Below are 13,745 nucleotides of genomic sequence, written 5' to 3'. Positions count from 1 at the left end.
GCCAGTGGCCAGTGGACCAGTTCCCTCGTCTCTCCAGCTCTTGTTTCATCATCATCTTGTGTGGTGGCTATATGGCCGACACGTAAACGATAATCATCCAACAGATATATGGGGGAGACATGGGTATATAATGGGGATAAATCAAAAGCATAGCTCACCATCAAAACTTAGCCTGCTTGAGCTCTCCAACACAAAATAGGGATAGTTAATTTAGAAGTGCTTATAGTCTTAACTAATTTTAAATAAGGGCCTTATAACTTTTTTTTTCTTTTTATAAGGTTCTTATGAGTTAGAGCTGGTAATACGCGCTAATCTGCTGGTTACAGGCTGACCCATGACAGGTTTGAAGACTTGTGGTTCGGTTTTTTTAGGACCGCCTTCTAGCAGGCTAGGATTTTTCCAACCCAATCCATCAAGATAGATCGACGGGTTAGGCTCACCAACCTGTCAATTTTTTTTATTTTTTATTTTAATAAAATTTACTCAAATTTCTAAATATTTAAAATAAAACATGTAAATATAGAAATTATAAAAATAAAACATAGAATATAAAGTTTAAACTTTCAAATATCTCAAAATATTAAACATGATTGCATAATCCATCCATCCAAAATGATTTAATAAACACCCAAATTAAAACATAAATCCAAATTAACAACGGTACAACATTATAAAGTCACAAATATAATGCCTCAAGTGCTCAATCATAACTCATGACTCCTACACGGTGCGTTCCATTTAAAAGAAAAATTAAAAAAAAAAAAAGTAAAATGGGCTAGCCCGCCAACCCTACCGGTTAGCCCGTCGCAGTTACGGGCTTAACAATTATGAGCTCAAAAGATTTGTTTTAGAACAGTCTCAATTTTTATCAACCCAACCCGCTATTTCTTGGGGGGTTGGCGGGTTGAGCCGCATGTTACCGGCTCTATTATGAGTTTATCTTATTTTTAATTTAGTCTCTGAATATTTTATTCTTTATTTTATAAATTCTATTCTATAAACATAAAATAGTGTATATTATTTAATACTAGTTTATAAAAAATAATATTCTAAAAATAATGAATTATTATAATAATTTTATTTTTTTCAGCAAAAAAAATTAGGAATAATTAATTTAGAAATCCTTGTAGTTCTAACCAATTTTGAATCAAGTTCCTATAGCTTTTTTTCTTTTTTATCAGGTTCTTATACTTTCACATGTTTTTAATTAGGTCCATGCATTTATTTTTCTTTCTATCAAGTCCTTATTAATTTATCTTATTTTTAATTAAGTCCCTGAATTTTTTATTCTTTATTTTATAAATTCTATTCTATAAACATAAAACAGTGTATAATATTTAATACTAGTTTATAAACAATAATATTCTAAAAATAATGAATTATTATAATAATTTTATTTTTTTCAGCAAAAAAATTAATTATTCTAAAATGTTTTAGTGAATTAATTAATCATATTACTTATTTTTTATTATATAATTATTAATTTAATTATTGATATTTCATACTTCACTCTTAGTCTATTTAATTAGGTTTATATTTAATTAATAAATAAAAATTAAAACTAAATGCACCTGATTAAAAATTTAGTGAAATTATAAGAATTTAATAAAAAGAAAAATAAATGTAAGGATCTAATTAAAAACATGTAAAGTATAAGGACCTAATAAAAAGAAAAAAAAAACTATAGGGACTTAATTCAAAATTGGTTAAAACTATAAGGACTTACCGATTAATTAACCTAAAAAATTAATTGTTTTGAAAATTTTTAGTGAATTAATTAATTATATTACTTATTTTTTATTATATAATTCTTAATTTAATTATTAATATTTATATTTCAGTCTTGATCTTTTTAATTAAGTTTATATTTAATTAATAAATAAAAATTAAAACTATATGCACCTGATTAAAAATTTATTGCAACTATAAGGACTTAATAAAAAGAAAAATAAATGTAAGGACCTAATTAAAAACAGGTGAAAGTATAAAGATCTGATAAAAAGAAAAAAAATTATAAGGACTTGATTCAAAATTAGTTGAAATTATAAAGACTTACGGATTAATTAACCCACACAAAATAATACTAGCTGTTTTTTTAATATAAGATACCGTTTGACTTTTATTTTGGTCTTAAATATAAGAACTCAATTCATTTTGTCTTTCATATTTATTCATTTTTTTAAGATAGTCTTTCTAATAATGAGAGTTCTGATCAATAAACTTGATTAGTAAAAATATTTTAGGAAAAATAACACCTATTTATTATAAATAATTAACTTAACTTGTTTATTTAAGTTACTTAAATTAGTCTTTGTGTTGTTTGAAAATAATTGATCTCGCGTCTCCTCTCGCAAGATCCACATATAAGTATTTTTTGATGTAGATGCGGTAAACAGTAAATAAAAATACCCAAATAAACACTATACTTTTAAAAGTATTTTTTGAAATGCCTCATTTAAACTCGTTCACGCCTAAATGAACTTCAAATTCGCAAAGAAATCGTTCTTCTTAAGAACGAGTTTCATCGCATTGGTGACCTGATATTTATTATTTTTTCAATTGCAAAGCGAAATCGATCAAGGCTTGGGCAATTACCCTTTTTGCCGCCTCCTCTGATTCTCATCTAGAGCTGTCAATAAGGGCCAGCCCGGCTTTAAAGGACTAGCCCTTGAAGGACTAGGGCCTAAAAGGACCGGTCTTTTAAAGCCCACATACTTTAAAATTATTTAATTATCAAAGCCCGGTCTTTGGACATGCGGGCTCAGGGCTTAAAAGGGCTGGTCTTTTTATATTATTTTTTAAAATTTAAATTCTTGTTAATTATTTTAAAATAAAAAATAAAACAACAAAACTTCTAAGATTTTTTATTTAAATTATAAATATGAGTAAAATAAATTAGTGATGTATAGAAAAAAAATTAAATGCCAATAAACTATTATCTAAAATTTTAAAAAATCAAAATCTAACAAAACACAAAAAACAGAAAGATAAAACCTAGCAGTTAAAGATTAACAATATCAACATAATTATTATCTTTATCTTCATCTTCATCAGTATCATCAAGATCAGTAATATTTGATTGTTCTTTACTACAAGTGAGCTCTTCTTCAGTGATAAAAATATTAAGGTTTTTGTCTTCATTTACCTTGTCTAAAATAAAACTATGCAGTAATTATAAGTACAAATAAGAGCCTGAACATTTGTTCGAATAAGAAAAGTTTTACACTTTGTTAAGATATGTAAACCGATAGTAAATGGAGATCTACTAGCTATTATGGTGATTAAAATGTTAAGAATATCAGCTATCATTCTTGAAAGAATTGAAAATTGATTTTAATTGTTCTTCCACAAATCTAAGACATCTAATTCTTTTCAATTATCTAGCTTGAGTATTGATTCTTCTAAGTATTTTTCTAATTTAAACTTATTCATAAAAGACTAATCTATAACTTTATAAATATATTGATAATAATAAAAAAAAATAGGCGGGCTTAAAAGGGCTAGCCCTTGGCTCTAAAGGGTTGACCCTTTTATTTTTGAACCCTATAGGACTAGCCCTTTTAAACCCAATTTTCTTTTAAACCACCTAAAATACAAGCTCGGCTCTCCACTTAAAAGGGCTAGCCCGATAGGCTGGACCTGTTTTGACGGCTCTATTCTCGTCTTGCGTGTCCTTCATTGGCAAGAGGAAGGGTGGATGACAGCTGGGCCCACACAAGTTGGAAGCAAAATAAACACTACAATCCACCACTCATCTTCCAATGACCTTTTTTTTTTTGCTGACAAATTTTCCAATGACCATTTAAAACAATATTAAATGACTGAATTATATGTTTTTGCCCAGATGGTTTAAACATTAGATGCCACATTGGGTACTTACTATAATAACTAATTTACGGATAATATATAATTAGTTAAAATTTATTAAAAATAATAAATAAGTTAAAAATATAGTTTTATTTTTAAATATATTTTTATAATAAATATAAAAATAAGTGAAAAAGAGTATATGAAAAAAATGTGATAAGTCTAGAATCACAAGACTAGAAGGACTTGCAAGACCAGAATTAGAGAAGGCAATAAGAAGGAAATCATTCCAGCCTTAATCAATTTCATTTTGCAATTGAAAAAAATAATAAACGTCATGTCAGAAATAACGATTTTTTCACAAATTTAAAGTTTATTTGGGCGTGAATAGGTTTAAATGAAGCACGTTGAAAACTAGTTTTAAAAGTATAGTGTTTGAGTACTTTTATTTACTGTTTGCGGCATTTAGTTCAAAAGCCTGCGGAAATGATGCCCTTTTGAATCACGCACGACAAAAGCTTACAGTCTTCTGCACTACTATTAATAATTGATCTCGCCCCTCTCTCTCTCTCTTTTTCTTTTTGGTGACAATCGCCTCTCTCTCCTTTGCTATCAAATCATGTCGCCGATAAATATGTTAGGCCCAAAACCAAAAAAGATGAACTTACGTGTGGTAGTCTTTTTAATGGACAGTATGGAGAGGGATTTGAGACACGCTGAAGAGAAGCTCTGCCCAAACTTTTCCGGTTAGTCTTTCTAAATATTTTGGAGTACCACATAAGACTTTGGCTATTTTAGGGTGAAAACCCCTAAAATGTTCCCAAATAATTTACATGAATTTGGATACAAGTACAATGAATTAAAACTTATCCACTATATATATATTTGTACTATGCAGTGAAAAATAAATGAATCAGAATACAATAACAGAATTTTTTTTTTTTAAATATGGGGATGACAACAATGGCCATAAAAATTACAATTATATAAGAAATTTAAATTGTAGTAATAACTATAATATACCAACAATATATAGAGTCGAATAAATGAATTCTACCGGATGCATGGACATACCTCCGAAGCATTGACAAAAAGCTGGAAATTGAGTTAGAAATAGTGAAAACTTCAAATAGCAGAAACATCGAATCAAAATAATTAATTTCCTCAGAGACGAAATTTAGAAAATAATGCGAGAGGAGGGAGGTTCCTTGGGGTAGTTTTGTAATTTTGTACTCATCTGCGTATCCCATAGTAACTTCCCATCAAGCTTGAGATAGAATAATGATTTATTATTGCCTAAGCTTTCCCTCGATAATGGGAGTGGAAAAGTCCCTCTCTCGTGCCAAACACAATTCTAAAAGGGATTCCATAGTTTATTCTATCCTGCAGGATGGAATCAGCATTCTTCCTGCATGTGAAATTCCTTTACCTGTGCCTGAAATAGAATATTACTCATAGTGCACCTTCGAGCCAATTTGACAATAATATGACGAAGACTCATGCATATAATGTTAAATTTGGGAAACCACTATATATATTTATAAATAATTAACTTTTTTTTTTTAACCTGCATGAATTTGTTATCTAAATATTCTTACTTCAAAACAGTGGGAGTAAATTAAAATAGTCAATATAGTCGGCTGTCGCCTTTAATAATTTCTGGTATATATGTACCGGTATGTTTGACTTAAATCATATTGACTATTTTAACACACGTTTTTTATGTGTGCTTATAATTTGTTTTGTCCTATGAAACAATTATTACGGCATTGTCTTGTCTTGCTGGAACCATATAACTCCACTCATGCGTCGCCGTCGGCAATTCTCCTCCCACTGTGCCTCTGCCGGTGAGCCGTGTCTCTCTTTCTCTTTGTTTTTTTTTTCCCAATTATGTGAACAGTATCCTCCTATCAAAATCAATCTTGTTACACGGTAATCCTAATAACATGTTGTGAGGGTCTAGTCCTTTCTGTCAGGGTTGGAAGGTTGTCTTATGGACATCGAAACATAGGATCATACTATTCCGGCGGTCACAAGGACGGTGGTTGAGTTCCAGAGAAAACCATCCCGGACATTTCACTCCTCACATTTTAACCACAGGGGCCGCGAAAATGAAAGGGAAAATGAATTTCTCAAATAGAAGACAATATATGAAACTTGTTTTCTAGATAAAATGAGGGGGGGCTATCTCAACTTGTGCACGACTTTGTGATCTCAACTTGTGGGGCTATCCTTAATTCATCCACACACTGCTCCATCGAATTCTGCTTCTGCACTACACCGATCCGAAATGGAATCAACTGAGAGAGAATAGTATTTGGATTTTGTGAAATATGAAAGAGACAGTGCTCCACCACTTTGATCTGCTTCGGTTGCAACCCCATCGTACGGAAGTTCCAATACTCGCCCTGTACCCAAAAAAATCTTCATAGCCTTCGAATAAGCATGTGAGTTTAATTTGGACCACTACTATTTGAAAGATTATATAAATATATATATATATAAATTAAAGACGTGTGAATCTCACACAGTATACTGTTTGATAATCATACAACCGGTTAGGCTGCGTGCAATCCTCGATCAGCTTGGAAATGGATGATGGATCACAATGATGATCTGAAGAAGAAAATTCAAAATGTATCGATCGAAATCCTTCGTATCCAGAGACAAAACAAGAAGAGGAATAAGAAGCATTGGTGGAAATGGAATGATATCTATTTTTGTAGCTTTCAAATTATGTGCTCTTGTTTTTGTTTTGACAATCATCAAACGTATTAAATTAAAGAATGCACGCCTGTGGCAAATTATGTGAACGTCTGTCTTTGCGGGCATTACATTTAATTATTACTCAGCTTTTGTTATCAGGTTTTTGCCGACAAACAATTGACAAATCAATATCTCTGCTTCTAACTAATCACCTTATGTGGTGGGTATTTCCTCCAAAACAAAAATCATGCAAAAGAGATATGAATCAGACAGGTGTATGATAAGTAATAATACAAATACAATGGATGAATCACAACCAAGAGCTGGTCGTCAAAACTTGTGCGATAATATAAACAAGCTTGTGGTCTTCGTTACTCGGTTGGAATACTAACTAATACTTTTCCAGTCTTACATATAAGACCTATTTTATAGTATAATTTATATTACAAAATGAGTTGTATTTAGAACCGGAGGAGTAATGTGGTGCAAATGATTTAAGGATATGATTAATTAAGTGTTCTCAAGTTTTCTGTCCACTGTGCCACTGCCATCACCTTTTGAAATGAGGACCCAGGATACTGTAAACAACTTTTGGGAGAGGGATCTCTCCTGTGCTCTGTTCAGCTATCATCAGAGAACATGTGGCTGATAAATGCTTAGACACACAGCCTCCCCCCCCCCCCCAAAAAAGAAGAAGAAGAAGATGAACTACGTGTTTTAATGAGCATCTGAAGAGGAATTTGAGAGATTCTGGAGATACTGGTGTTTAATTTAAGTGATTTTGTGTCGAAAATACAACTAAAAAAGAAATTTCAATTATGATAATTGTTTTTTGCCTCTAGGGGAGGGGGGAGAGGGGAGGTTTCATCCTCACCTTGTTTGGTTTGATTAAAAAGGAGGGGAAGGGAGGATATTTAATGATTCCTTGTTTGGTTCAAAGAGGGGAGGGGAGGGATAATAATAATCAATTTACCATTTTACTCTTACATATTAGTTTATGTTTTTTATTAATATATTATATAAATTAATTTATATCTTAATTTAAATCATATAATTTAATAAAAATTCAGTCTTATCATGTTAATACGTGTATTAAAAAAATTGGTACATTAATTTTTTATTTTAATTAATATAATAATATATTTAAAATAATCAAATTAACAAATTTATATGCTCTGAGAAAAATGAAATTTTATTCTCTTTAGGCTATCTTTTTTTCCAGCTTTAAAATATATTTAATAAATATATATTTATAAAAAACAATTAATTTTATAATATTATAATTTTTTATTTTTAAATAATTTTTTATAATATATTTTAAATTATAATAATGTATATATTTTTTATTTTTTACTTAAGATAATATATTTTTTATTTGAAATAAATATTATAATAATATATTTTATGGGTAGAAGTGGAATATTGAAAAAACTATAAGGGCATAATGGTCCAAAAATTTGGCTCCTCTCCAAAAACCCCCAATTTGGAAGGGAGCCAAAATGGGGGGAGGGAGGGAAGGAGAGAAGACATTTTAGCTCCCCTCCCCTCCAAAATTTTTAACCAAATGAGGGGAGGGGCTCATTTTCCCTCCCCTCCCCTCCCCTCCCCTCCAACCAAACAAACCCTAAATATACTACCTCCGGTTTTTAATATAAAACCTTGTTTGACTTTTATTTTGATCCTAAATATAATATCCCAATCCACTTTGTTTCTAATATTTATGCTTTTTTTCAAGGTTTTTCTTTTAATAATGACAGTTCTAACCAACACACTTAATTAGTAAGGATATTTTAGAAAAGACAACACTTATTTATTACAAATAACTAATTTAACTTATTTCTTTAATCTCTTCAAATTAGTTAACTAACTCTTATAATTAAGATCGGAGGCAATATAATAATATCTTTTTAACATAACGACAATCTGTATATAGAATCGAATTAATGAAGTCCACGGGCATATGAATATACCTCCAAAGCATTGACAAGGCCAAACCTTGACTAACTTTCACGGATTTATGGCTACATGCATGTCATTGCTCTTCATGTTGAGTCGCTAAGAGATTTGGGAGCTGGTAAGTAGAGTTGGAAAAACAGGTCAGGACCGACGAGCCTAAAAAAATAGGATCAAAATTTTAAAAATATCCTAATTTACTAGACCCGGCTCCTAGGTAGATAGGTTCAGGGCCAGCTCATGGGTTTTAGGCCTGTTTAAAACAAATTTATTTTTCATATTTCTCATATGTTTTATCAAAAAATAAAAATAAACTAATAAAATTACTAGTAAAATACATGAATATGAATAAAATTAAGTCACAAATATAAAAGATCATCATATCTAAATATCCATCAACATACAAAAAATCTAAAACCTCCATTAGAGATAACAAGTCAATAATATTAACATCCAAAAATTCCATTAAAGGCAGACAAACGCTTTTATTGAAAAAAGAAAAAGTGGAGAAACACTATCATTACTATCATCAATTGTAAGAATATCATTCTCTTTTTGCTTTTGTTCAGGATAGTCTACTTTAGTTTTGTCTAACTCTATTTAAATATAGAGTAAAAATTTTGATATAGTCACTATAAAAAAAGTGTTAACTTATTTATTAAAATTTTACAGTAGTAACATATACACAAATTGATACGTATTTGTTGGTTCAATCATTAAAATTTTTCTTTTAATATGGAGAACATATTTTGTTTATTTTAATATATAACTATTGGTTTAAATAAATACAAATCTGAAATCTGATTTAGGATAAGGAGAATATATTTTTATTTATTTTAATATTATTAGAGACTGAGGTGTAAGCTGAGAGTGAGTGAAAGACTGAAAGTGAAATTTAGAGGGGGAGAGTGTGTAAAATGTAAGGGATTTAATTTAGGGTCAAGAAAAAAATATAAATGAAGGAAAAATCACTGTTGGAAGGCTTAAATAGATCTGCCTGTGAACCTACAGGGCCGACCTGTTTATTTTTCAACCGTACAAGGTTGGCCCTTTTAAGTCTAAGTTCCTTTTGAAGATCCCAAATTACAAGTCCGGCTTCTCAACTTAAACAGTTGGGCCGGCATGTTTTTCCAACTCTACTGGTAAGAGGAAAATAGCAGAAAAATGAGAATAATTAATTAATGTTGTATCATCAGAGAAACAAAATATACAAAATAATGCAAGAAAAGGGAGCCTAATTCCTTAGGCGTAGTTTTATCTATAATTTTAACCTAACTTGCCATCAATTTTATTTCAGATAAAATCATTTACATATATTACTAGCTATTGCCTTTGCCAATCACAACTCAACACGTTCTCATGTATGTGTGCTTATAACAGCATGTGTTCTATGAAATAATTCTCATAATACGGTGTTGTTTTGCTGGAACTAAAACTTCAGTGAAACATGGTCACGGTTTCTCTACACGCTGCTGGGTTGACGTGTCTCTTTCTAATTCGTCGGTTGGAAGATTGTCGCTTGCGCAGCAAGACAAATAAAGGACCATGCTATTCCGTACACATGTAAGGAAGCACGAACAGAAGAGCATAGAGGATATGAAAGAGACAATGCCCCCATCCATCACACGAAATCCCAACACAGCATACACCAATGATTTAAAAATCGGATCGAACTAGACGGTCGAATCGGTTGAACTGTCAGCCGGGCCTGTTAACGGCTCGGTTTGGATCGAAAAATTGTTTATATAGTTGAACCGGATTGGACCGGAGTTGAGTCGTCATTAATTAACCTGAAAACCGGAGTTGGACCGAGAACCGGACGGTTTTTTAGTCTGACCAAAAAAATACTAAAAAAAAATTGACCCCCTCAAATATCCTAACATATTTTTAGATTATTTATAACCATATAGTATTATCTTATTGAAAATTTCACATATTGTGATATTAAAACCGTGAATTATTAGCCTTTTTGTTTTGATATCTGCTCTATCTTTTAAAATAATATTTTGATTTGAATAAATTAATAATTTTTAATATTATTAAATATTTTAAACATACATAAATTTAAATATATATAAGGTTTTAGTCCATTTTCAATGATTTTATTATACTTTTGGATAATAATTTAATATTTTTCATATATATTAATTATATGTATATAATATTGTTTTAAATTAATTATTACGTCACCGGTCCGACTAAACGGTCCGACCGATTGAACCATACCCGTTGATCTTTCCAATTCGACTTGCGGTCTGGCTTTTAAAACATTGACATATACCTTAGCCTCCCAATTGGCATCTCAGTTTTAGCCCAGTACTTAATGTAGGATTTATTAATTAGAGAGTTAATATTGATCTTATATGTAAAATTTATTTTACATATTTAATAATTTTTTAAAAATAAACCTGATTTATATTTTTTTAACAATAATCAAGTAGGCAAAGAAGAAAAGGAATTGAGAAAGATGCTTATGGTGTTCTAGAAAAAAATATGTTATGTTAAATAATTTAACGAACATCTTTAATTTATTCAAATTAGTTAATTAGATTTTATATCAAGGAATAAAGAAGTGTATAAATATCTCACACACTACCAGTATTTGATTACCACATAACCAGACTGCATGCAATTATTTTTTTATCAACAACAACAATAAGTCTGATCTCACTAAATGTGGCCTAATATATGGATCGCCCGATGTTACTGCAACTTAGTCATCAACTATTCCTCTCTCAGCTAGGAAAATTAAATGGCCTTCCATATATTGGGAGTAAGAATTTTTGAGAGACAGATCTGGTCTCACGTTAGTTTCACAAAAAATCTAACAAGTTTTGAGGGGAAAAGAAGCATCGGGCTCCAACGTAGTGCGTCGTCTGAGCCCCGTAAGTCGTTCTAATAACAACACGTGAAACATATCAATACAACCGATTGGTGAAGGGCCTGTGACCAAAATAAAAAACTACCCTTAATACTATCTTCACTTCTTAATATAAAACTTTATTTGATTTTTATTTTGATCATAAATATAAGATCCCAATCTACTTTGTCTCTCATATTTATACATTTTTTTTAAAGTAGCCCTTCTAATAATAAGAGTTCTAGTCAATACACTTGATTAGCAAGGATATTTTAGAAAAGACAACACATATTTAGAACAAATAACTAACTTAACTTACTTCCTTAATCTCCTTAAATTAGTCAATTGGCTCTTGTAATTAGGACCAGAGATAGTAGTTAATATAAGAATTGGTTTGACTTTTAATTTGACCTTAAATATAAGATCTAAATCCACTTTGTCTCTCATATTTATCTTTTTTTTCCCAGAGTAATCATTGTAGTAGCTGCACATGTTGAATATTCAATCAAATGGTAGTTTTAGCTAATACATAAATGGTAAAGTATTTTAGGAAACACAACATCTAATTATTACAAATAATTATCTCAACAAACTTTATTAATCTAGTCAAATTAATCAATTAACTCTTTTTTTTTATAATAAGCCAATTAACTCTTCTTATATTAAGAATCTGCCATGATATAACCCATCATTATGGTGAAGGGCCTGTTACATTTTTGAAAATACAATACTGCCCTTGCCTTGTTAATTGACTCTTATATTCATTCATCCATGATTATAATTATAATATATATATTTTGTTTGGACCAGATTATTCTTGTTTTCTATATATATCTATATCTAGTGCTCAATTGTGTTCAGATCATCACGTCGGATCTCCAAATTAATCATTCCCAGTTTGAAGTCTTCCCCACGCGCCGCGACTACTGAAACCATGGCGCAACCGCTGCAACACTTCCTGATCGTTGGGTTCCCGGCGCAAAGCCACCTGAACCCTACTCTCCAGTTCGCCAAGCGACTCATTGGCGTCGGTGCTCGCGTGACTCTTCTCACCACCGTCTCCATGCACCGTCGTATCATCCACAAACCCATCATTGACGGCCTCGCTTTCGCTACCTTCTCCGACGGCTACGATGACGGTTTCGCCAACACCCCTGACGACGCCATAGTCTCCGTCTTCATATCTGAAATGAAACGTCGCGGACAACAAGCTGTTGCCAATCTCATCATGGCCTCCAAATCCAATGGAGGTGGAACTACTTTCACGTGCTTAATATACACTGTCTTTGTTCCTTGGGCTGCAGAGGCAGCGCGTTCACTTAACGTGCCGTCAGCGCTGCTTTGGATTCAACCGGCCGCCGTGCTGGACATATTCTATTACTACCTGAGGGGTTACCGAGACTACATTGACACCCAAAGCGAAGACCCCGAATCAGAGATAAAACTACCGGGATTGCCATTGCTGAAGACGAAGGAGCTTCCCACATTCCTACAACCTTCTAATGTTTACTCTTTTGCCATTCCGTTCATGGACGAGCACTTCACTGAACTGGAGAAGGACGCGAAGCCAAGAGTTCTGGTGAACACTTTCGAAGCGTTGGAATCGGAGGCAATCAGAGCCGTGGATAAGCTGAACATGATCCCCATCGGGCCGTTGATTCCTTCTGCGTTTTCAGACGGGAAGGATCCGAGTGACAAATCGTTTGGGGTTGACATCTTTAGGTGTTCCTCAGGTGGTTACATGGAATGGCTGGACTCGCAGGCAGAGCGTTCGGTGCTGTATGTTGCATTCGGACGCCTCTCGTTGTTATCTAGGAAGCAGGTGAAGGAAATCGCACGTGCCCTGTCGGATTCTGAAAGGCCATTCTTGTGGGTCATGAAAGATAACGAAACGACAATGGAAGAGAACCGGACAAAAGAAGGAGGAGGGGAACATGTTGGGAAAGTAGAAGAGAAGAAGAAGCAGGAAAAAGAGAAGAATGGGGATGAAGAAGACAAGTGGAGGAAGGAACTGGAAGAGAAGGGTATGATAGTCAACTGGTGTAGCCAAGTGGAGGTTCTGTCACATAGGGCGGTGGGATGTTTCGTGACGCACTGTGGTTGGAGTTCGAGCTTAGAAAGCTTGGTTTCAGGGGTTCCCATCGTGGCGTTTCCTCAGTGGACGGACCAGGTGACGAATGCGAAGCTGATAGAAGACGTGTGGAGGACAGGCACGAGGGTGAAGGTGAACGAGGAAGGAGTAGCAGAGAGTGAGGAAATTAGGAGGTGTTTGGATGTGGTGTTGGGGGAGGGAGAGAAAGCAGTGGAAATGAGAAACGAGGCAGAAAAATGGATGGATCTGGCCAGAGAGGCCGTGAAGGAAGGAGGGTCTTCCCATCAGAATGTAAGGGCTTTTCTGAATGATTTAGCACGTTGCTGA

The 13,745-nt window shown here is 32.6% G+C and overlaps 1 protein-coding gene across 1 annotated transcript; it reads left to right on the top strand.

The window, feature by feature from the left end:
- The first annotated feature begins 12,260 nt into the window (after positions 1-12,260).
- On the top strand, positions 12,261-13,745 carry LOC114730287 (UDP-glycosyltransferase 75C1-like). The gene has a single exon (XM_028917335.1). It carries the CDS (start codon positions 12,261-12,263, stop codon positions 13,743-13,745), a length of 1,485 nt encoding a protein of 494 aa, XP_028773168.1.

The sequence above is a fragment of the Neltuma alba genome, unplaced genomic scaffold, assembly GCF_004799145.2.
Source record: "Neltuma alba isolate B1F8T4 unplaced genomic scaffold, ASM479914v2 tig00012727_pilon, whole genome shotgun sequence".
Lineage (NCBI taxonomy): Eukaryota > Viridiplantae > Streptophyta > Magnoliopsida > Fabales > Fabaceae > Neltuma > Neltuma alba.
Note: the sequence above shows the minus strand (reverse complement) of the source record. Positions and strands in the feature narration are given on the sequence as shown.

Excerpts from the sequence above, each read along its gene's own strand:
- LOC114730287 (XM_028917335.1), top strand. The coding sequence starts at position 12,261 with ATGGCGCAACCGCTGCAACACTTCCTGATCGTTGGGTTCCCGGCGCAA.